This window comes from Equus przewalskii, chromosome 25 (assembly GCF_037783145.1).
Source record: "Equus przewalskii isolate Varuska chromosome 25, EquPr2, whole genome shotgun sequence".
In the NCBI taxonomy this organism is placed as follows: domain Eukaryota; kingdom Metazoa; phylum Chordata; class Mammalia; order Perissodactyla; family Equidae; genus Equus; species Equus przewalskii.
The window spans coordinates 32,905,530-32,930,548 of NC_091855.1; the positions used below are offsets into that span (position 1 = coordinate 32,905,530).

A 25,019-nucleotide genomic window follows, 5' to 3' on the forward strand; every position below is an offset into this window, starting at 1 on the left:
TTCATGAATGTCTAAATAAGGGTATGAAAAATTAATATTAACTTTCATATTACCGGAAGTGTTTGGATTTATTGAAGACATCACAGAATTGGCTTCTATCTAGAAAAGAGGAAAGAATAGGACATATAATTTCATGAAATGTTTTCAGGGTGCAAGTTCTTAATTCCTGGATGCATTTTATGAGAAACCAAATTTGTTTAGCCCAGCAAAGAAGTAATGTCACAGGACAGCTGTAGTAGTCATTTTACTCTTCCATTAATATATACGTTACCAGACACTAACGTACTACAGATTCTAATGGCCCCCAAAACTTTATTCCATTGACCAAAATGATTTAAGCATATAAAATCAACTTGTCTGTCACACATGTAGCATAACCTAAAAGGTAACCTTTCTGTTTTAGACAAATATAGTAATTATTACAATGAGCTCTACGGCTTGATTTTTAAATTTTTTTCCTGATTATAAAAGTAACATGATGCAGAAAACATGAAAAACATAAAAAATTATGACGAAGAAAAATTTTAAAAGCAGCCATCCAATGAAAACCATTGTTAACATTTTGGCCTTATCTACCTTTTTTCTTTTTCTATGCATTTTTAAACATATTTGAGAACACATTGTGTATAAAGTTTGGGGACCTGCTTTTAGTCAATATTAAGAAATAAGCATTTTCCCACATTGTTACAAGAGCTCTACAAACATTATGGAACTAGAACCCTGGAAGCATCTGACACAGCTTCTCCACCTTGGATTCCATGCCCTGCACTTTCTGATTGCTTCTGGCCCTCCCAGATGGTTCCCACTGCATCTTCTTCACAAAGTCCCTGCCTGCTCTTAAATGCTGGTACTCCCCAGTGTTCTGCCCTCAGGCTCCTGCCCTTCAGGCCCTGCATCCTCCTCCTGGGCAATGCTACCCAGTCTCATGTTTTGAGGTACCACTTGCAAACTGAAGAATCCTGAATCTATCTCCAGCCCTCACCTCTCCACTCAATTTCAGATTCCTCTAAGACAGGCAGTACAATTTGAGAGCAGATCGTTACCCCCATAACCTCAACACCAGCACAGCGTTTAACGACTGAATGCACTTGGAATGCTCATTGCCTCCTTAAACTTAATGTGTTCCAGTCTGAAGTCATTGTCTTTCCCATGAACCTACTCCTTCTGAATTTTCTTACTTGGTGGCTTCCCTATGCCTTCAGTCCTGGTGTTACACCACTTTCTTACCACCACTGTATCCAATCGATCACCAGGGTGTAACTTCTCCCACCACCCACAAAGTGTTCCCAGACCCTTCATATCAGAGGAGTCTGGCTCCTCTAGCCTAAATGCCACCCAGACTCCTATTATAGTTACTAGAATTAGACCAGGCTCTTTGTCCCCTTCACTTTCTGTTCCTAATCTCATCTATCTTTGTATTTCTCACAGTTTTATACACTAAATTGTGAACAGCTTCAAAGTAGGGTCTATGTTTCATTCATCTTTGTATCTCTAGCACCTAGCAAGTGTTCCTTTTGTTAAAGAGGAACGCAATAAATGTCATTGTGTAAACAACTACATGTGGTTATAAGCCGTTTATCACACAAGTGCTTTTCTGCTTCATGACCTGCATTCAGTAAATATTTCATTCGTTCAAAAGCAATATTCAAAGACAAAACCCCAAATCTCAACCTAGTATAAAAATAAAAATCTGTTCAATTTTACAGAAGCTATACATTTTTTTTCTTCTTTTTTTTTTCTCCTCAAATCCCCCCAGTACATAGTTGTATATTTTTAGTTACAGGTCCCTCTAGTGGTGGCATGTGGGACGCCACCTCAGCATGGCCTGATGAGCAGTGCCATGTCCATGCCCAGGATCCAAACCAGTGAAACCCTGGGACACCAAAGCGGAGCGCACAAACTTAAGCACTCGGCCACAGGGCTGGCCCCACAGAGGTTATACATTAAGTGTCACTTATTTAATAAAAATTCACAGTACAAATGATTGATAAGTGTAGGGATGATTTGCTATATCAGTACTTTGCTGTTTAGTGATCTGTGGTCAATAAACATTCCGTTTGACTAAAAATTAAAATCCAAAACCTTGACCAGGTATGAAAATAAACGTAAAAGTCTGTTCAATTTCATGGAGTGTACATATGTATATCACCTGTCATTAAATTCCTCACTTACATTCTAAAATTAAAACCAAGTAAGTAGTCAAGGGTGATAAAGGCAGAATGATCTTTCCAGCTGAACCCAGGGTAAAGAGATGCTTCAAAGGCTAAGTCTGGGGCCCGTGGGTGGCGCAACAGTTAAGTGCGCATGTTCCGCTTCAGGGGCCCGGATTTCGCTGATTCAGATCCCGGGTGCAGACATGGCACAGTTTGGCCAAGCCATGCTGTGGTAGGCGTCCCACATATAAAGTAGAGGAAGATGGGCATGGATGTTAGCTCAGGACCAGTCTTCCTCAGCAAAAAGAGGAGGATTGGCAGCAGTTAGTTCAGGGCTAATCTTACTCAAAAAAACAACAACAAAAAAAACCCAAAGGCTAAGTCCATTAGCTGACCTTCTTTGGAATTGCAGCTGACATAATCGCAGGTTAACAGGAGAGCTGCAATTTCTGGGAGCCAACCCTGACTACTTCTCTGAGCTCCATAATCAACCTCTCAGTAACTAAGCATTCCCTCTGAACCTACCTGGGCTGTTCATGGGATCTATTTGTATCAACAGAGCATATTTACCAAGAAGTTGTGATACATTTATGCATAGTGAAGGATGGACAAGTGAGACACCACGTGATCCCTGGCCTCACTGGGCTTGCAATCTGACAGACAAGTAGAGCCCGCTCATGAGCAACAGCTGGGCCAAAATGATTGCCAAGCTGGTTAATGAGGGCGTGAGGGAGGGCATTCCAGGCAGAGCCCTGAGTCCCTCTACTTGATGGCTGCAGTTGAATTTCTTAAATCTGGACAAGATCTTGCCTCTGATTAATTCCAGTTCAGCAGCTTAACAAGAAGGATCCCTCTCTAGAATGGATGTAATAGACAAGGGGAGCAGCACAAGGAAAGGGGAACAGGAAATTTGTTCTAGTCAAGTAGGAGGTTCATTGAAGTTCAGCTGAACTCTCATTATTAGTGAACTAGTGCAACCTTTCCTGGAGAGCAATATCCAAAAAAATTTCAAATGTATACAGCAACTGTACCTCTAGGAATTTATTCCACAGAGATAATCCACACGTATAAGTACAGACATAAAAGGATGCTCATTGCAGCAATGTTTGTGGGAATGAAAAACAATGGAAACTATCTAAATGACCAAAAACAGGAAACTGGCTAAAGAGAATACTTTGCAACTTTTTTTTTTAACGAGCTGATGGTGTTTGTTTTTATGTTCATCTATTGTTAAGTGAAAAAAGCAAGTTCAAATAAAATAGGCATACTAGGCACCCACTTATGTTTTCATAGACTGCTAGGCATGGTTGTCATGCATAGAAAGTTTTGGAATGATACATAAGAAACTTAATAATAGTAACCCTTGAGGAGTGGGACCCTTTGGTAGGAAGGGAGAGGATTTTACGTTCAACTTTATGCTTTTCTAGACTGTGAGAATTTTTTGACCACGTAAATGTATTACTTTTATAATTTAAATGGAGCAAAAAATTTAATTAAAGAAGAAACATGTTACTTCCTCTATGAATTCCTCCCGTTACCAACACCCCACCCCCATCCGCAGCTTTCCCTCTTGACACTTCCCTAGCATCTCATATTTATTATAAGTATTAACAGTCTGGTGGTGAGACAGGCTTCCTGGACTCTAATTCATCCGAGTAAGGTTCTTAAGAAGAGTAAAATTCACCACTGGACACATCTCTGAAATTGCTTCTAAGTCAGCAATTTGCTTTATAAACATCCTAAGCTAGCCCTCTGCACTTTACTTACAATCCACTCACTATTGTATTATCTGCCCCACCCCCAAATATAAGAAGCAAGCTCTACCTTGGAGGGCTTGTACCCAAACAGCGTCACAACAGCAACTTTAAAGTCCTCTCTGCTTAGATAGCCTTTGTTATCTTCATCACATACTTTAAATACCTAAAGAACATTAAATAACTTTAGTTAATAAGACAGAAACTATCTGTTCTGCTGTTTTTGTTACTAGTTTATATTAAATTCAGACCTCCAAGATCTAAAACTCAGCCGAGCAGTAGGGCTCAGAAATGGAGTTTTATTATCCAAAGTTTAATTCTCAACAAATCTTAATGTGCTAAAATCTACCCAAAAACAGTGCAAACAACTTGATCGCTAGGCTGACACAAATTAATTACGTTAAACCATTGGGATAAATTCTACCCAGAATTCAGTCCTAGAATTAGGAAGGTGAGACAAAGGTGGTGGCTTTGAAAGGCAGCAAGAGGCAGATTAGAAATTATTATTTAATAGACTATGTAGCGGAGAAGAGCAGGAACTTGGAAGTAGCCAGAACACTGGACATGGAGCCAGAAGCCTTGCAGCCCTAGGCTCAGTCATTAACCACGACACTTTGGAAGGATAGTCCAGTCCGTGTCGATGCAACCGGGCTGAGTGAGATCCAGGCAGGGTGATGGAAGTTGAGAGCCCGGGGTCAAGTTAAAATCCAAGACTCAGACCTCTGAACACCTACTTCTACCCATTTCTTGCGTTCTGAAGGGGTGGCTTCCCATGTCCGCGGCCGAGCCCCGGCCTGGGAGAAAAACATCGCGACTTGCCACAACTGAGCCGAGACAGCCAAACCGACGAGCCCAGCGGCCAGAATCACGCTCTCTGCGGACCGCAGCCACGCTCACGGCAGCTCCGGAAGCTGCATTTGGCCGGACACCTCCAACGTCTTCTCCCATTGGTCGACCTGCGAGCCACTGGCGTTGACCCTGCAGTTCTATTGGCCCGAGGCTTTGTTTAACAACGTTTCCTTGGACCAGCCTATGGCGGAGAGGCTGCTAGGCCCGCCCCCCGCCTTGGCTCCGCCCCTCTCACTCCCTTAACTCCTAGCGCCCGGGTGGGGAATCCTGCTCTCCCAGTCGCTGTTTTGTCGCATCCTGGATGATTCTTTTCATTTTCTGCCCCTACACCTTGCAATAAATCACTTTTGCTAATTCTGATCTATGGCACTGTGCTAAACATTATGGGAGACACAGAAAGAGTGTGAACAAAGCTTAAAAGGAACCAAACAAAACAAGCCTAGTCCAGGATTCACGTGCACATCAGCAAGTCACTGGGGGCGCGCCCTCCAGGGTAGCTACCGTGTCCGTTTTGTCCTCCGGAAAATACTAGCACCTAACACGGTGCCTGGCACAAAGTAGACGTTCAGCAAACGAACCAAGCAACCCCTTAGGACGTTTACACCAAGTTATTTCGTTCACTCCTCTGCGATGGTTGCCTGGTTTGAAAGAAACTCCGAGAATAAACAGTATAAAACAGCATTCTGCCCAAATTTCATACCAAATATCTTTATTAAAGGCAAGGAATACGGGGGTGAGGGGGTCCGTTTTGCAAAGGAGTTTGTCTCGGATCCCTCTCTCTTCTGGCAAATCAGTAAGATTAAAATCACGTACACCCGTTTCGACGAAGAAACAGGCATTGGAGGTTGAAGCTGATGGGAACTCAACCTTCTATTTTACAGCAGGTTTTACAATTTGCGTCCCAAGCGAACCCGCTTCTCCCGAGATACTGGTCTCAGCCCTCAGCTGCCTCAAACCTTGGCTGATCTCTCTCCCTTCGAAATAAACCCTCCTGCCTCTGGCTCTGGGAGAATGAAGCTGTCTATGAGAATCCCTGTAAAGGGGATGAGTTTTGCTAACTAACTAAGGGAGAAGCGAGGGAACACTTCGGACACTTCATTTTCTCTCGTCTCTTTTTAGGTTTATTTCTCTCTCCCCTCTTTAGAAGAAACGGCCAGGTGAGCCGAGAGCTGGAGGCACCCAGGGCTCTCCTCTGCCCCCTTCTGTGGGAGCCCCCAGGAGGGTTGCGGCCCCTGTGGATCCGGCGGTCTTTAGGACCCAGCGGCGGGCGTCCCGGAAGGGGAAGGGGCGGGGCCGCGAGGTGCGCGCCGCGGCCCTGAGGGTTTGAACTGCGCGCAAGCGCAGTCGGTGGCCGCGGCGGGCATCCCCGGTGCTGGTTCGCTGGCGTGGCTCCGGTGCCTCAGGTGCGTGCTCGGCGGCCGTGGGAGCCCGCGATCCTGCTCCTGCCGCCCGGGGCGGTGCGCGGGCCGCTCGGGTCCGGCGAGTTCGCGAGTGCCCTGCGGGGCTGAAGGCGGCTCGCGGGGGAGCCGCGCATCTGGTAAAGACCCCGGGCACGGTCCCCTCGGCCCTGGGCCTCGGCTTCCCCCAGTAGAGTACCTCTTAGGGTCGCGCAGCAGGCGTTGCAGAGCCCCGAGTCCTGCCCGCAGTGTGGGCGTGAGGGGTCCCCCGCTCGGGTCCTTATTCCGGCTTCTTCTATTAATAGTGTGGGTGGTCTGGGCAGGTAGTGGTGATAACTAGCGCCTGTTGAGCGCTCACCATATGCCAGTTAACTTTTCTGGGCTCAGTTTCCCCGTAAATGGAAGCAGTCGTGGTAGTTAGTATAGACGGGTGAGCATGAAATGAGTTTACAGCGGGTAAAGTGCTTCGAATTGTGCCTGGCCCGAGATGAACGCACAGAAAAGTTAGCAGCTGTCATTACTTCCTCCTGGTACCGGGAGTCAGCCCACCTCACTGCATCCCCACCGCCTTCATCATCTCTGAGTCCCTGCAGCAGCCTCCTCTCCTTGGACTTTTGTCTCCTTTCCAACCATTCTTCACACAGGGTTCTAGGGAACGTAATATTTTAAAAAGGTAAATCGGGCCAAGGTACACCCCTGCTTAAAGCCCTTCAGTGGGGCCCCATTGTTTTCAGAATAAGATCCGGTATCTTTAACGCGATTTACGCCCCGCCGCCCCCACCTTTATCCTGGACTACTGCCTGCCTTATTCAAGTCTTCCTGTGAGCTCTTGGAGTTATTACAACCTTGTTCCACCTCCTGGCCTTTGCAGGTTGGGTTCCCTTTTCTTACAGGGCTCTTCACGTCCCTTCCCCCTCCTTTCCTTTTTTATTCCCGCTGGTTCCTTTTCATCCTCCAGATTGCACTTGAGTGTTACTTATTCAGAGTATTCCAGGGTAAGGGCATCCTATTACTATCTCATATGTGTAAAACGTAATGAATGTCTTGTAAGGCCATCTTGGCTTTTTTTTGTGTTAGTCTGTCTCTTTCCTCCTGAAATGTAAGCTCTTCTAGGGCAAAAACTTTCTATATTGTTAACTCCTGATTCCCAGCTCTTGGCACCTAGTACCTGCTCAATAAGATTTGTTGAATGAGTGAACGCTGGGAAGTAGGTATGATACCCATTTTACAGAGGAGAAAACTGAGGCACAGCAGTTAAGGAACCTGCCTAAGGGCACATTTATCACTTAGTAATGACTGGATTTGAAATTGGGGCTCATGTTTGTCCACTATTACTCATACAGGGCCTCAACTGAGAGCCTGACTCCTAGGCCCACTCTCATGGTTTGCAAGCCCTGTAAGAAGGAGCTGCTGAAAGTGTAAAAGAACTGCTCCAGCTGGGTCTGGTATGATGGTGGGAGAGGAAGACCTAGCAACTTTAAGAGGAGTACCTATTTGCATCCCATCCACAAATCTTTTTCAGTTCCTAATAGAAGCTCTAATGTTCTGAGTTGGCATTGGGTGGGAGAATTTTTACATTTTCCTCCTCCTTGACAATATAACTTAAGGCGGTGTTTGCCGATTTCAGTCATTCACTTCCCTCCTCCCTAGTTAGTCTTTCAACACCTATACTGTTATTTGCTTGATATTTTTATTTGAATCCACTCTGTTACATAAACACTGTCTTTAAAAAGTAAACTTTGTTATTGTGAATATAATGGAGTTATCTGATTCGACTGGTCATTAACTGAAGTTAAGTGAGAAATTGTGAAAAGTGATAGATACCTTAAAAATAGTCTTTTTAGTGTGAAACATGAAAGTATATTCGTTTGTAAATCTTTTGGTGGTAAATCAATTCTTTTTTTTAGGAATTGGCGTCCTGTGAACAGTGCCAAATTCTGTCTTGGTATACCCCACTCAATGCGACCTGCTCAGTCTCTTTAAAAAGGCAAAATTTAGGGGCTGGCCCTGTGGCCGAGCGGTTAAGTTCGTGCGCTCGGCTGCAGGCGGCCCAGTGTTTCGTTGGTTCGAATCCTGGGAGCTGACATGGCACTGCTCATCAAGCCACGCTGAGGCGGCGTCCCACATGCCACAACTAGAAGGACCCACAACGAAGAATATACAACTGTGTACTGGGGGGCGTTGGAGAGAAAAAGGAAAAAAATAAAAAAAATAAAAAAGGCAAAAATTTAGACACTATCAACAGTCTGAGCACAGACTCTTTGTATTGTCTAATTTTCCTCTGGTTCTTGTACTAAAATGTTTTAAACAAAAATCACACTAAGGAACTGTTCTTTAGCTAGCTGGAAAATCTACTTAGCCCTTTACCATTGAATTTGTGACTTTTTGTAGGTAACAAAACCACAAGTACCTGTTTCATCTAGTTTCCTCTTCTGAGACCAAGAAAGTGGAAATTAGACTTTGTGATTTAGAAAATAAGTGTTTTGCTTCAGTATAAGTTTTTCCTCTGCACGTTTTAGTAGTTTGATTTAGGACAAGGCCAATATGATAATTAAGTGAGTTGGGTCCTCATGGAAGTACTTCTAGATAATGTATATACAGAATCGATCATTTGACACTGTCTTGGTAGGTGTCGGGTTGCTGTATGTGTTGTGGTAGCTCATATGACAGGGAGTTAGAGAGCAGCAGTTTGCCAATGGCCTAGTGAATGGGAAATAACAATATTTCCATCTTTCATTTCCAGAAGAAGGATAATGTCTCAGGAAGGCAATTATGGGAGGTGGACCATATCCAGTAGTGATGAAAGTGAAGAAGAAAAGCCCAAACTGGACAAGCCATCTTCCTCTTTTCTCCCCCATGCTGGGCAGGGAGCAGCAAATGAGCCACGCTACACCTGTTCCGAGGCTCGGAAAGCTGCCCACAGGAGGAAGCTATCACCCGTGAAATTCAGCAACACAGACTCGGCCTCAGAAGTTTTGCCTCCCAAAAGGCAGAAGAGTGGTTCCCAGGAAGACCTAGGTTGGTGTCTGTCCAGCAGCGATGATGAGCTGCAACAAGAAACACAGCAGAAGCAGGCGAAGAAAGTGGCAGTCAAAGAGGAGAAAGGCATCTCTCCTCCCGGAGATGCTGCTCCCCAAAGAACTGGAAAGCCTGGTCCTCCCACCAGCTTCAGGCTCAAAGAGGAGGAAGATGAGTATGAGACGTCAGGAGAAGGCCAAGACATGTGGGACATGTTGGATAAAGGGAACCCCTTCCAATTTTACCTCACTCGAGTCTCAGGAATTAAGCCAAAGTATAACTCCGGAGCCCTCCACATCAAGGGTAAGTGATGCTAGGTGTCCAGGAGCTGTCAAACTGCACATGAGAGGATCCCCTCAATAAAACAGGAGAGTAGCCTAGAATGATCTCCAAGACCCTTCTGCATTGTCTTAACTCAGGAGAAAAAAAATTAACCATTTTGAAAGTGGATGCATTAGTTTGACAGCAAACTGTTTACTTTGGTCAGGAAATCAGAGGGTGTCTCTCATAGCCCTGTAGATCAACCCTGTTGGAACACTTAGTACAGTGTTTAGAATTGTTTAACTTTTAATTTAAAAATTATCTTTGAGCCAGTCCTGGTGGCCTAGTGGTTAAAGTTCGGTGTGCCCTGCTTTGGCTACCTGGGTTCAGTTCCTGGACGTGGAACCACACTGCTCGTCTGTCAGGAGCCATGCTGTGGCAGCAGCTCACGCAGAAGAATTAGAAAGACTTACAACTAGGATATAGAACTATGTACTGGGACGTTGGGGAGGAGGGGAGAAAAAAAACAAAAGGGAGGAAGATTGGTAACATGTTAGCTCAGGGTGAATCTTTCCCAGCAATAGAAAAATAAAAAATAAAAATTAAACTTGATCAACAACACTATTAACAAGGTAGCAAATACTTGACAGCAATCATTCTGTTGAGTCCCTGGACCAGCGGGATCAGCATCACCTGGAATTTGTTCAATGCAGATTCTCCGGCTCCACTCTAGATTCATTGAATCAGATTCTGCGAGCAAGGAGTGAGGTCCTGTGATGTGTGCTTTAACAAGCCTTTCAGGGGATTCTAATGCCCAATTGAGTTTGAGAACCAGTGCTTGAAAGCCTGGTTTTGGTTCCTGATGCAGACGTGAAAAAAGAATGCCACGATCTTTGGTTAGTCACCATGGAACATCTGCATGATACTATGATATATATATTTGGTCTTCATTCCAGGTTATAGTTGGTTTTTGTCCCAGGCTCCTGAAACAGCTCCAAAGTAATAAAGGTGAAAGGAGTCTCTTTTGTTATTCATAGCAAGCCCCTTTCCACCACAGTTGAGTTTATCATAATGAGGTGATTTGGGGAAAGCCCTTAAGAATGGGGGATTGGTTGCCAGGTGAGCCAACCATGTGGTTAAAGTTGGACCTTTCAGGCCCACCCCGTCATCTCTGGGAGAGGGGCTGGGGGTTGCAATAGCCATTAATGGCCAATGATTTAATCAAGTGTGCCATTAAAAAAGCCCTAACTGGAGGAATTCGGAGGGCTTCCGGGTGGTGAATACATGGAGGTCCTGGGAGGGTGGTACATCTGAAGAGGGCATGGGAGCTCCACTCCCTCTCGCATACCTCTCCCTGTGCATCTCTTCTATCTGGCTGTTACTGAGCTGTAACTGGTAATCCAGTAGATAAAGTGCTTTCCTGAGGTCTGTGAGGCCTAATAGCAAATTATCAAACCTCAAGGAGGGGGTCTTGGCAACCCTCCAGTTTACAGCCTGTTGGTCAGATGTATGTGAGGTCTGGACTTGTGATTGGTGTCTGACGTGGGGGCAGTCTTGTGGGACTGAACCCTAAGCCTGTGAGATCTGAGGCCAACTCCGGGTGGATGGTGTCAGAATTGAGTCAAATTGTAGGACACCCAGCCACTGTCCACAGAGAACTAGAGAATTGGTCTGTATGGAAAACCCCGCACACTTGGTGTCAGAAGTATTGAGTGTAGAGAGGAAACAGTTTTCCTTAAGGGAAGAAGAGGAGCTCTTGAGTCCAAGACACAGGGTTTGAATCCTGACCTCACCACTTGCTTGCTGTGTGGGTAACTAGCGAAGGACCTAAGATTCTTCATATTTCAGTTTACTCATCTTTAAACTGAAGATTCAGAAAAAAGGGAGGAAGTGCGCAAAGTGACCAGCACAATATAGTCACATGGCAGATATACAAAGTAAACGTTATCACGCTCATTTCAGGTTACCTTTTTTCTGGCCCACAGAAGAGATTATGTTCACTGTCAGTAGTGTTTTAATTATATATCAAAGGTATAATTGCACTATATATCTTCTGTGTGAAGCATAAATATTCATACTGTAAAGAGTTTGATTCTACAGTTTTTTTTCTTTTTGTGAATGTCTTGTCTAGGTTCTTGGAAGACATATACAATAGGTCTCAGTGTTTTTGTTTTGAGAGAGATAGACACAGGAGATCACTAGAGAACTATGCAAGGTTTTGCTGTATATAATAAAATGATAAAGACTGGCTACCAGCACCAAGATATTGAGGAAGGAGAAGCTAACGTTATGCTAAGAGCTTTTACATAGATTATTACACAGATATCTCCTTTAGTCCTCACAACAGCTTTATGAGTAGATGGTACAATTCTCCTCCTCGGGTAGGTGACAGATCTGTAGTTTAGAGAAGTTAAATAATCTGCCCAATGCAGACATGGCACTGCTCATCAAACCACACTGAGGCAGCGTCCTACACGCCACAGCTAGAATGACCCACAACGAAGAATATACAACTATGTACCAGGGGGCTTTGGGGAGAAAAAGGAAAAAAATAAAATCTTTAAAAAATAATAATAATAATCTGCCCAAGATCACAGAGCTGGTAGATGACAGAGCTGGGATTTGAATCCAGGCGTTCCAGCCTCAGAATCCGGGCTCTTTGAACTGTTTGATATACCACTCCAACATGCATCATGACTGCAGATTGTCTAGAAGATCTCATGGAGGAAGGGGGATTTCAGATGGGCCTTTAAAGATGAGTAAATTAAGAAAGACAGAAGAGGAGCCGCCAGTGTGGACAAAATGGAGGAGACCATCAAGGAATGTATTGCAATTTCTCTCTTCATTGTGTACCTCTCCATTAAGGTCGGAGCTTCCTTAAGAGGACTTTCTTTTTCTTTTGAAATCTTTGTATCCTGGCATCTAGCTCCATGTCTGGAAGATGGGAAACACTCTAAATATGGGTCAAATAAATGAATGAGCCCAGTCTTAATCCTCAGAACCAGTTTGGTGGTTAAGAGCAGAAGTGCTGGAGCGAGACAGTCCGGGTTCAGATCCCGACTCTGCCCCTTCGTAGCTGTGTGGCTATGGGTGGCTTTCTTTTTTTTTTGAGGAAGATTAGCCCTGATCTAACATCTGCTGCCAATCCTCCTCCTTTTGCTGAGGAAGACTGGCCCTGAGCTAACATCTGTGCCCATCTTCCTTCCTCTACTTTATATGTGGGACGCCTACCACAGCATGGCTTGCCAAGCGGTGCCATGTCTGCACCCAGGATCCGAACTTGAGAACCCCGGGCTACCAAAGCGGAATGTGCAAACCTAACCGCTGCACCACCTGGCTGCCCCTATGGGCAGCCTTCTAAGGAGAGACTCCTCATCTACAAAACAGGAACGACAGTCCCCACCTCAGAAAGCGGCTGCGATGAGTAAGAGTTAACACGTGGAAAGTACCAGGACCAGTGCCGGGCCCCTCAAAGGTCGTGGACAAGTGCGACTGTTATAGTCAGTAGTGGGAATAACGATCGTGTACTTCCTCTCATGGTGTAGTTTGTGAGAAGTGAGCTTTCTGACCTATCTGAAGTTAAGCTTGAAGGGGTGCGAGGTGGAACCTCCTTAGAGATGACGAGGGATGCTGGAAATGCAAGCTTAGGGTTGTGGGTGCCTCTGCCCTCTCCTTCAAAGGAAGAAGTGCTCTCAGGCTCCGGACAAGAACCATCTTGCTAGTCTCGGGTTGGAGAGGTCTCCTGAGAGGGACTTGAGTGAGTACTTCAAGGAATGGAAGGAAGAAGAACATGTATCATTATAGTCTTTTTTGGCAATTTCTAAAATTGACCAGTCTGAAGTCGTAGATTTTAATTTTACATTATATTTTGTGAAAGAATACATAATAAATATTAAATAGCACAGGGAAATGTTCTCAAATTTTGTGGAACATTAAAGTCTAGCTTTGTAGTGGCTTCTTAGTTCACTGTTTTCTAAGCCAAATTTTGATTGTCGGTGACTATTTAATAAGTCAATTGTGATTATTGTTACTAGAGAATTTTTATCAAAATATGAATTCGATTTAAATGTTTTGTCTTCTCAGATATTTTATCTCCTCTATTCGGGACACTTGTTTCTTCAGCTCAGGTGAGTTTACAGTCTTTTCTTTGGATGAAGAAGACAAATAATTAACTTCATAAAGAAAATATGAGAGATGGAGACCTGTAGGCCAGTCCTCTGCAGGGTTGCCGAGATGACACATACCTGGAGACTGGCACCATGTGCCACAGTTCTGAGATCCATGGCCATCCACGCATGCCACTATCAGTGGAGCTTCTGACTCTCAGTTGGGCCACAAGGACTGGCCAAGAAGTCACTTTGGAAATTCCAACCTGAGGGACTTCTTTCTGTGACACTGATAACTCATGGGACTCTGGCACAACTCCTCAGGAGGTGTGGATAGAGAAGTAAAGGATAAGTCAAGTTTGATTTCATTTAGAAAAATAGATAAGAAATTTCTTATACCTACCAAAAACAAGTGAGTAAAAGTTATGGATACTTCTGCATGTTTGGTTGCCCCTGCCTGATAGAACCGGTCCCTTTGTGTTGATAAATCACATTAATGCTCTAGGCTCTCAAGTAAACAGTCAGAAAAAAGGTCACGTCCTTGCTCGTTCATCATGGCCACAGGAATTCTGGTCTCCAGATGGAACATGGGGTCAGTTTGTATGTGCTCTCTTAGCTAGATTGACTACTGTGTCCAGGAGGAGGGTCAAGGCTTACCCAGGCTTGAGGAGGAGCCCCCATGGGTGATCCAGTGCAGACCTTGTGGTCAAGATGTAATTGTTGTAAGCCAAGTGAATGTACATTCCCAGACACCTGTTTACAAAGCTAGCTCATAAGTTAGGCTGAAAGGAAATGTTCTTTTTTAAAAGTCCTTGTTATAATCACCTGGGGAAAAAGGGATAAATTCATAAGCCCTTCTATTTAAATGAATCAGCAAGCTCTTAGAAATAACAAATACAAGTGCTGCCAAAGCATGCAGAGATAATTTCCTGTTTTCTCGTGCACTCCTCCATTGATTTGGATTCCTTGAACCGTGTATTCCCTTCAAGATGCACTTTAGGTTTGTTTATGAGTGTTGTAGCGTAACTGTCCAGGTTTATAAATAAAATATGTAGTTCATCATTATTTTAGAGTTTCTTTCAGTTTAATAAGAAACAGTTCTCCGTGTAGACTACTTGGCTAAAGTACTCATGACTTAGTTCTTTCTCCCCCCATCTAGTTTAACTACTGCTTTGACGTCGACTGGCTTGTAAAACAGTATCCACCGGAATTCAGGTGAGTACCACAGACTGATGGATGATATCATATCATAGCTGCAAAGGAGCTTTAAAACACAAGATTTGTGTTTCTCAGACAATTGCTGTTCATCTTTTTGACTATTTCTTTTGAAGCCATTGAAATCTTACAAACATTGTTATATTGGGAAAACAGCATTTTTTGATCCATTCTAACTAATCCTGTGCAATTCTTATACAGATTTTAGCGTTTTCCTCTGTTGATCTGTCCAGGAGTAGATGAGGACAAATTCCAACCCAAATAAAAGAACTTCACATCCAATATTAATGTGAAGGAAAAGATCATTGCCACACACTTTCTAGACCTGTAAACATGCCACACTGCACTTAACACGTCAGTGCTGTTCTTTTTTGAGAATCTCTTTCTCAAATGATTCTCCCTGTGGTTTAGGAGTTGGAATAAGGGGGTCGTAGAGCCCTCTCTTCTCCAGGTTATGAAAGTGATGGATTTTCTGGCTGAGGTTGCAGCTCCTCAGTCGCATGTTAGGCAGTGCAGACCACATAAAGATAGCACCACACAGTGACATGCCACCCATCCTATTTCCAACACATAGATGTGGCAGAACCCATAACAGCAAGTAAGATGGAGGAATACACAGAAAGAAGGAGTCAGGGTCCTCAAAAGTCCTTGATGTGTTTAGGGATCAGATGGTGAAGACATTCATAGCGTAGATAGAATGCTGTTGAAATTTCCCAAGTGGCTTTGGCATTCAAGGGCTTGTATTTGACCTGTAATACACAGGATTAGTTTTAGCTGCATGTAACAGAGAACTCAAAATAATAGTGGCTTAAACAGGGGAGAAAATAATTTCTCCAGCCTAAGAAGTCCAGATGGTGGATATTTGTGGTCTGGATTAGGGGCTGCCATGCTTCTCAGAGACTTACCCACCCCTTCTTTCTGTCCCACCATCCTGGTGTGTGACCTCAGTCCTCAGAGCTCCAGGTCACTGGTCTGTTCCAGGTGGCAGGAAGGAGAAAGGAGGACAGCGAAAGGGTCATGTCCCAGCTGTGCCTCCTCTCAGCAGCCTTCCTAGAGTCCCACGTAACACCTGCTTCTGTTTCATTGAGTGGAACTCAGTCACACGAGACGATAGCCAGCTCTAAAAGAGGCTGCAAATGGAGTCTGTTAGCTGAGCACACCTTGTCCTGAATAAGATCAGTTCTGTTAGGAAAGAAGAAAGGAAAAATGGATATCGGGAGGCAATAAGCAGTCTTGGTCACGGCCTCCTCCGGGCAGTAAGTGCCCCTGGGATTTGCATTGGCACTTTTTGTTCTTTATCCCTTTGCTTCTCAAAGACCTTGAAATCAAATTGCCACTCCTTTGGAGTGTTGGCAAAGTATAGACTACAGTTCCTTTAGTATCTGTTATGGGTTGAATTTTCCTACCCTAAAAGAGATCTGTTGAAGTCCTAACCCCTAGTCTTTCAGAATGTGCCCTTGTTTGGAGACAGGGTTTTTACAGAGGGAATCAAGTTAAAATGAGGTCATTGGGGTGGGTCCTAATTCTAATATGACAGGTGTCCTTACAAGGAGGGGAAATTTGGACACAGACACACAATGAAGACATGGGGAGGGCACCATCTACAAGTCAAGGAGCACCTGAGCCTGCCAGAACCTGGGAGAGATGCCTGGAAGCTCCTTCCCTCACAGTCCTCAGAAGGAACCCACCCTTCTGACACCTTGATCTTAAACTTCCAGCCTCCAGAATTGTGAGACAATATGTTTCTGTTGTTTAGGTCACGCAGTTTGTGGTCCTTTGTTATGGCAGCCCCAGCAAGCCGGTACACTAGGCTCTCAGTAATTCTAGTCAAGGGACTATAGGCGGCTCCCTCTCCCACCACCCCCTTATTTCTGAATACATCCTAGGAAAGCCATCAAGAGCATTGTTAAAGATGAGGAATGACCTAAAGTAAGTTAAGGTAGCATCCAGAATTCGTATATAGAAAAATTCAGATCATAGGGGTGTATACCTCTTATGTTGTCATTGACACACTGCCTGCATTAGGTTCTCCAGAGAAACAACCAATAGGAGATATAGAGACAGAGGGAGAAAGATTTATTATGAGTAATTGGCTCAGGCAGGAAGAGAGGGTATGTTCTGTTCAGACCCTCAGCTATTGGATGATGACCACCCACATTGGGGAGGGACTTCCACTTCACTGAGTCCACCAATTCAAGTGCTAATCTCATCTGGACACACCCACAGATAAGATTTTATCTCAACTCCCCTTGGCCCAGTCAAGTTGACACAAAATTAACCATTACACTGCCTTTTTGTGATAGTTTATAGAACCAATAGATTTGACGTAATTAATGAGGACTTCTACTTCTATCAGTAATGTTTAATCTTTTATTTTTTAAAAAGACTTCATGATCTGGTAACACTACTTGTCTATAGGTAATAGATGTGTGAATGTCTCTTGCATTATTCTGTGTACTGTTTTTCTAGTTGTAAAATAGAAAATTTTTTCCAAATAGAAAAAAATTGGGAAGATATGTTTCTTCCTTTTATTTTACCTAAGCTGTTAGAATAAAGCTATCGAGCATTAGGTGTTTAGGCTTTAGTACTGGAAGTGCATTTTCTGTAGTTTCTTTTTTTAGTTGTTTTCTTCCTTCGTGTATGGTAGAGAATCATTTTGCAGTATGATTGATAAATGTGGAAATGACTACAATTGTTCATCTTGCTTGATTGCTTGTTGGAGAAAAATCCAATTTTTGTTTTGCTGGAAGAGCTTATAAAGATATATTGATTTCTAAGGATTACTTCACTTTGAATTAACTGGGAAAGACCATGATTACCTTAAAAGCCTTTTTAATCTATTCCTGAAGAATGTTTCTATGTTGTCCTTTTGGAATTCAAAAATATAGCATTTTCAGTGTACCTTGGGCTCTATTTCATTGAAATATAACCATGTATTAGTGAGCTGTGGGCCTGGGCCTGTTCACTTTGTTTCCTGGGGTTTAGTCTACCTAGTCCACAGCAGGAGCCTGGTGAATGTGGTGAGGATCAAGGCTGCCCCAGGGAGAAGCCCAAGGCGTCCTGCCCTATGTACTGATCTAGATCGTGGGGGGGGGGGGGGGGGGGGGGGGGAGCATAGGAGTCCTGACTTAATCCAATCTGATTCTTATCTAAAGTTATAGGATCACCCAATAACCAGACCCCACCTGCACTGATACCATTTTAACAATTTTTTTCATGATCTTTCATTTGTCTTCTAAAGAAATAACTCACATACCTATGCCTTATAAATTTAGTTCTAACCCTCAACACATTGCAGCTCGTCACTGCCCATGGGTCCTGTCCCCATGCCAGCAGCTCGTCACTGCCCATGGGTCCTGTCCCCAGGCTATTCTCTGAATAAAAGAGCACTACTGCCAGACCTTGAGAGTCCAAGAAATCTTTTGACTTCTCAGCTCACCAACCCCGCATCTAATGCAGATGTAGTAAGGAAATGACCCATTTCTTGTCCCAAAAGTAGGGAAAGAAAAGAGCATAAAACTGTACAAGAGTAATTGTATATCTTTTAATCTATTGGAATGTAAACATATTAACACAGAGCTAACTCTGTGCCCCTTTTGGACCTAAGAAGACTTTCGGACACAAGGACTTTGAGTCACAACTCCTTAGGGTCACGGCAGAGCTTCAGGAGTAGGCCGCATAACCCCATTATACAGGTAACTGGTTAGTGAAGATTAACTGGTCACTGCTCTGTGTTAGCTCTCTATCAGTCACCACAAAGGCCTGAAACCCCTGTCGGGTGGTAAGACAGCTAGCATTCCTTCACTAGGCAGGAGTCCAGCTTTATGAATAATGTATTTTAAATACTTCTGATTTCTTTTTAGGAAGACACCGATCCTGCTTGTGCATGGTGATAAACGGGAAGCTAAGGCCCACTTACATGCCCAGGCAAAGCCTTATGAAAACATTTCCCTCTGCCAGGTAAGCTCCTTATTGCCCTTTGAGATCAGGCTTGGTCTGAGAGTTGGAAGGCAATTTAGGCATTTAGTGTGTCACCTGCCTAGTGCAGAAATCCTCTCTCCACATCACCAATGGATATTTCTCTGACCTTGGCTTAAATACTCCTTGAGATAGCCCACCCTATTTGTGGCCCTTGTGGTTAGAAAGATTTTTCTTTATGGTGACCTGATATCTCTATATTAGTCAGGGTTCTCCAGAGAAACAATCAATAGGATGTGTGTGTATGTAAAGAGGGAGATGTGTTTTAAACAAATTGACTCATGGTTGTGGAGGCTGGTGAGTCCAAAATCCACAGAGCAGGCCAGCAGGCTGGAGACCCAGGGAAGGTGCTGCAGTCTGAGTCCAGAGGCAGTCTGGAGACTGAATTCCCTCTTTCTGGAGGGAGTTGGTCTTTTTTAACTTAAGGCTCTCCACTGATTGGATGAGGCCCACCTACATTAGGGAGGGTAATCTGCTTTACTCAAAGTCTGCTGATTTAAATGTTAATCTCACTTAAAAAATACCTTCACAGCAACTTCGACCAAATATCTGGATACTATTCTGTAGCCAAGTTGACACCTAAATTTAACTGCCACAGCCTTCTTCCCTGTAACTTCTACACATTGGTCCTATTTTTCCCCCTCTGGAGCCACGTGGAATAATTCTTGCACGTGTCAGTGAGTCTTATACTTGACGTCCTCTATGTCCCTCACTTTCTTCAGTTGTGTTTGGTGTAACATGGATTCCCTGTCTTTCCCCAGCCTGCTCGTACTCCTGGTTGCATCTACTTAGTCAATGTGCCTCTCGAAACCTGGGTTTCAGCACTGTGATTTAACCGCCGCACTTTATGTAGCTGGAATTGTGAAACACTCCTTTTCTCAACATGTTTCTGGCTCACCTTCTACACAGACATGCCTTTGTTTAGCAGTTGCCTATCCCATTGTTTTGCATTTTTTCCAAAACAGGAGAGGTTAAACTGCAGTAGGATAGCTCTCATCAGGCTAATAGTGGACAGAAAATCAAATAACACAGGAATCCCGAAAACTTGTGGTTAAATCCTTGGAAATAGAAAGTCTTTTTTCAAATAGCAACTACCTGTTCTGAAAAGTTGAGGATAGCTTGTGGCATGCCTGCTGGTGTGCTCCAGGCCGGCTGCTAGAGGGCGTAATGAGCCACTGTCTTCCAAACCTTGTGCCAGGAGTTGTTGAGAAGCTCCCAAACCTAGTCTGAGGTGCAGGATTGTGGCCCCATCCTAACCTATTGAGATACCTTTATATCTTGTCTGTAAGAGGATGTCTTGACTTTAACAACATAGTGTCATTTGATTAAGCTGAGGTACATCAGTCAAAGAATCTGGATGCTGACTCCTCTCCCATTTTGCACGTGGGGCCCAAAGCCTTCTCATGGTCAAGGTTCTGTCCCAACTCTCCACCTACTAGCTGTGTCATTCTGGGCCCATCGCTTAACCTCTGTAAGCCTAATTTCTTCGTCTTTAAAACAGATTGCTAATACTGGTCTTCATAGGGTGTTGTGCAAAGGATTTGGTGCATTTGCCCAAAAAACACCCATTAAATATTTGTTGAAGTTATTATCATCCTTGTTTTTGTGCTTAGACTTGCCCCAAAGCACACAGCTTGTAGCAAAACTAAACTCAAAAGCCAAGTCTCTTGACCGTTGCTTTTTCTGAGCTCATATCAATTTACAGCAGCAGTCTTCATTCTAATTTTGTAATTCTGAAGACATGAAATACAGTTGCCTGCTCCCTCTTCTGTGGCCAGGCCACGCAAGTGCATGCTCATCTGTGAGCATCCCCAAACACTGAGTTTAAGAGTGTGGGGCACTGGGCCAGCTGTTCTTGAGCATCCCCAGGATGGACTGTGTCATACTCACCTTCGTATGCGAGTTGCCCGTTACCACCTCCAGCAAACAGACCCACCTGTCTGTCATGTGGTTGGGGAAGGGGGTCGCAGTACTTGCTTCTGTTTGCGGAGTGTTCACCCCGTGCAGGCTCCCTTTCCTAAGCACTTCATATGCTTTTGCTCGTTTACTCCTACCAACTCTCTGAATCCCCTAACAGTACCCTCATTTTAAAGAGGAGAAAGATGAATTATAGAGATTTAAATATTTTCCCAAGTCATGCGAAATTATGAAGATAGGATTTATTTTAACTCTTTCATAGCCTACATCTTAAGGCATATTCTGCTTAACCAAGGTCTTGCTATACTGATGTTAGATAAAATGTTTTCCTTTTCCACCCACCCCCTATTCGTTTGTAAAGGAATCATTTTGTAACACAAAAGTGGATTTAATATGTTATCTTCTTTGTTTTCAGCACTTGCTATGTTATCTACATAATAAAACTTCTGTTTTAACATCATAATATGTCTTTACACTGCCACCACGTTCAATGTTTCTTTTAAATAAGCTCTGAAAACTTTTTGCATATATTAATTTCCGTATAAGCGAAATATCTAATTTTAAAACTTTGCATACAGTCTCATTTGTTTTTATTAGTTCTTTTTGAAAACTAAAGAAATTAGGCTTCTCTGCTTCTAATTACTGTATTTAAAAATGCAGTTTGTATTGAATCGTTCTGGGTAAGTTTTTAAAAATGAGCCTCACTGGATGCTACTATAAAAGCTGTCTTGTCAATCAAGGGCTTGTCCACTAGAGGGCAGTAGAAACAGTTTTTTTAAAAGTTGACTTGTACCTTTTTAAATTGCCTTTCCAATAGATAGGGATATTGAGTTTTTTAAAATAAGTTACTTGACTTCTTTTTTATCCTAGGCGAAGTTGGATATTGCATTTGGAACACACCACACGTAAGCAATTTTTATGAAATGGGGGATGGTATGATTTCACTACATCAAGGGACACTATTCAAAAAGGAGAAGAGGAACTCGTGTGTGATGATTTTGCTGGGGGCGGGGAAGCTATCAGTAAGGAAGAAGAGGACGTGGAGCTGATTTCTAACAGCCTTAAGACAAAGCACTGGGATTCTGGCTCTCAGTCTGCAAGTCTGAATCTGTGACATGGTTTCTGCTTTCTGTTTAGGACATTCCTTATAGCCAATTTAGGAATAGATTGTGGTTGTGTGGTCCATGGTTACCAATGACTGTATGTGCACTGGTCACATGCCTGTGGATTCTACTACTTTAAAGAAAGTCTTGTGATCTTTATAAGATTCTGAGTTGCATCAAATAGAATATTGTTACGTTAGCTCTAGGATGTGATTAAAAGCAAAACTATTTTACAGAAAGTTGTTAACTTGACAGGCTGATACCTGTTCCTGTTCAAGACATCTTAGAAAGTTCTCTTTGAGAATGACTTTCTGAGACATTGCAAACCACAGACAGGAAAAACTTTTCTGTTATATACTTCCTACGTGACACGTGCACCCACTTGTCATCCTGACTCCCATTTTAGGTTAATTTTACAAAACCCTTTTACACACTCGGTTCTATAAATGAGAAAAAGAATAAGACGTGGTTGTCCCTATTTCAGTATTTTTATAGATCACATTCTCTAGAAAGGATTTGTCAGAAGAATGTGACAGAGCCTCATCTTTCTTCTAGACCAGTAGTGGAAGCAGGTAGCTTGCTTCTGGCATGATCCTCAGGTATCTGTCTCTAGGGCAAAAAGGAATCTCGTAGGAGGGAGTGCTTGTCCCAAGTCTTGTTGTGACTGCTGTTTTCCTGATATGATGGTGACCTGACATGAGGACATACCATTCATCTTTCTCTTTGTACGCTTAAAACTATATCTTGCCAATCTGTTTTAAAATGGAACCAGAGTGGAAGAGTTGAGCCATTTCATAAAAGAATACCTATCAACAACATGTTATCTGGTCTTAGATGCTCTTGAGTACTGGTTGCAGCATTTGCCAACCATCCCTAATTGGTAGCTTCAGTCTAATCAAGGACAGAGTTTGAAGATTAACAGTGAACTCAAGCGCCCGGCTCAGGTATAAATTATTCAAGTAGCACTGAGCTCACAGGTTGCTAATTTCAGCAGAAGATACAAAGTGGCATTGAATCAGGCAGCTCAGCATCTTAGGCTCCCCTTGCTGCATCACAGGAGACACTGGTGGGCAGCAGCAGTCAGCCTGTCAGGGGTAGACATTCTGCCAGTAATGTGTAACCTCAGATGAATCCTTGTCCCCACCCTTAGTTGAAACCCTTGCATAAGTTCCTTCCCCATTCTAAAATACATTGAGCAAACCCCGTCACCCGTTTGGGTTCTGGGTATGATTTCCTAGACCACCAGGGCCAGTTCCTGTGCTGCTCACACATTCTGTGCCAGCACTCAGCATTTCATGGGCATAGTCACACTGCACTCAAGTGCTAGCACACTGGAGAGCCTGCACCTTTGTCCCAGGAGGGACTGAGAGTGCTGGGTCTGGCCAGGATCTAGGACAGTGACATTTGATTGAGCCTAGAGGGGCTCTCCTTTTTTCAGTGTTCTTCAAAAAATTATTTGGTCCTTCCTTTTTATTTTATGGATCAGATGCCCCAAGTAGATAAGCAGTTTTCCTCAGGCCAGTGTTGGAGACAGGACTACAACCTGTTTATTTTAAGTTTTTTAACTTACTTTTGTTTGCTCGCTGGTAAAATGAACACATTGTTTCCTTTGGTCCAGCCTCCACCCACACACATACACACACTTTGCAAGTCCATTCCTCCTTTTCCCCCCACCGTACACCCTTTACAGGTTATGCCCAACAGAGTTCTTCTCTGGGAGTTGTAAATGCCAGGGGAAGTAATTATAATGGAAGCTTTACCAAGCACAGAGTATGTGTAGTGTTTTTGAGACTTAATAGTTTTCTTGCAGCTTTTAGTCTCTTGGTGAGAGAGGCAAGAAAAACATGTGAATTAGAAAAGGAGAAAACCTTCCAGCTTGTGGCGATGGGGTGTAAATCGCCTCCCCAGCTTGACCAGGTGGAGCGGCCACAGTGGATGTGAAGTAGTCTTCGAGACTGCATTCATTATAGCACGTGGGTGTCTACCGTGTGCTGTGTACAGAGCGTCTGGACATGACCAGATGCAGCCCCCATCCTCCAGAAGCTTGTAGTCCTGTTAGGTACACCAAACATGCTTTATCCATGTTTCTGTAGGATGCCATGCAATCCCAGGGTTTACCATGCAGTGCTTTAGAATTCTGAAGGTTTTCGTGTCCCCCAGAGCTGGGAGTTTCCTCTGACAGCCCTATGAATCCACTTCGGGAAGGGAGGGAAAGCAGCTGAATGTCGAATGTGCCCATCTAACTGGGAGCCAATGCGACTAACTGGGAGCAAACCTCAGGATGGGCGGGGCATGCCGCTCTCGCCCTCCATCTGTAGCCAGACCTCCTACCACACACGGTATAGTCCTCTTTCTCGCCTAGACCACATCGTCCCCTGCCTTGCCCACTCCAACCCAGTAGTGTGAAATGTGCGCCACCGTGTCCAGCCCTGCGGAGCCGTGCACAGTGTGACGAGGATCCCAGCGCGTATGATCCAAACAAGCTCTTCCTCTGCCTCCTTCCGGAGGCTGGATGATTCCCTTTACCTCTCCCAGCCACAGATGCCGCAGTCGTAAAGTGGGAATGATAATGCTGCCTCTGGATCGAGTGGGGTTTCGCGTGCTAGTGTTCTGTGGAGCTTCTAGAATGCTGCCTGGCACTAGATGCTCTGTGGACGTTACTTTTCTTTCCCCCTTTGCAGGAATAGCTTCAAACTTGGGAAGTGTCCTTTTATGCTGCCCCCACGGCTTAATCGATAATAGGCAGGTCATCGTTCCTTAAGGGAGACCTCATTTCTTACCAGTTGTTATCCATTTTTAACTGTGACCTTATTGGCACATGCCGTTTTGTCTATGAAAAGATGATGATGACTCCCCGTAGGTTAGTTCACAATTCTGTTTGACAGGATTCAATGACATTAGTACATGGTTTTCCTGATAATTGATGCTTTGATTAATGGAAATATTTGTAAAGTTTATATCATGAATTCATAACTGGCTTATTCTTAATAACAATCAGCTGCTAATTTGGCAACTGTGTGTGCAAATTTTCCTAGATTTGAGGGAGTGCATTTCATAAATGGAAAGAAGATTGGCCCAACAGCTGTCGTTTCTCCAGCTTTGCATTAATTTACTCTTTGCCAAAGTCTCGCTTAATTCTCTTATATTCTTTTTCCGCATCTTTTTATGCTGACCCCATCCTGTCCAAATAGTATTCATGTTGTAGGATTTTGGAGAGAACTAGTGGTTCATTTTTTCTCTACTGAGTTACATCTGTAAGCATTAAGTA

General features: G+C 43.7%; 2 protein-coding genes across 22 annotated transcripts in view; one reads left to right on the forward strand and one right to left on the reverse strand.

Moving 5' to 3' along the window:
- The window catches only part of EFCAB11 (EF-hand calcium binding domain 11), a 138,958-nt gene extending 134,083 nt beyond the window's left edge, over positions 1-4,875 (reverse strand). For 9 of the 17 annotated variants that reach the window (XR_011533131.1, XR_011533134.1, XR_011533135.1 and 6 more), the window contains exons 1-3: positions 4,642-4,875; positions 3,978-4,073; positions 54-99 (exon numbers count right to left, since the gene is read on the reverse strand). Coding sequence is in view for 8 of the 17 variants with exons in the window: in XM_070594593.1 (XP_070450694.1) it covers positions 54-99; positions 3,978-4,073; positions 4,642-4,716 (217 nt within the window). In the remaining 9 variants the exon portion in view is untranslated. Of the gene's footprint in view, positions 1-53; positions 100-3,977; positions 4,074-4,627 lie in introns of all 17 variants that reach the window. The other 8 variants (XR_011533127.1, XR_011533129.1, XR_011533130.1 and 5 more) reach the window with 1 other exon arrangement.
- Positions 4,876-6,036: 1,161 nt separating this feature from the next.
- The window catches only part of TDP1 (tyrosyl-DNA phosphodiesterase 1), an 82,852-nt gene continuing 63,869 nt past the window's right edge, over positions 6,037-25,019 (forward strand). For 2 of the 5 annotated variants that reach the window (XM_070594501.1, XM_070594497.1), the window contains exons 1-6: positions 6,052-6,159; positions 8,897-9,474; positions 13,516-13,559; positions 14,698-14,753; positions 18,617-18,713; positions 21,519-21,553. In XM_070594501.1, the coding sequence (XP_070450602.1) occupies positions 8,907-9,474; positions 13,516-13,559; positions 14,698-14,753; positions 18,617-18,713; positions 21,519-21,553 (800 nt within the window). In that variant the 5' untranslated portion in view covers positions 6,052-6,159; positions 8,897-8,906. Of the gene's footprint in view, positions 6,294-8,896; positions 9,475-13,515; positions 13,560-14,697; positions 14,754-18,616; positions 18,714-21,518; positions 21,554-25,019 lie in introns of all 5 variants that reach the window. The other 3 variants (XM_070594499.1, XM_070594500.1, XM_070594498.1) reach the window with 3 other exon arrangements.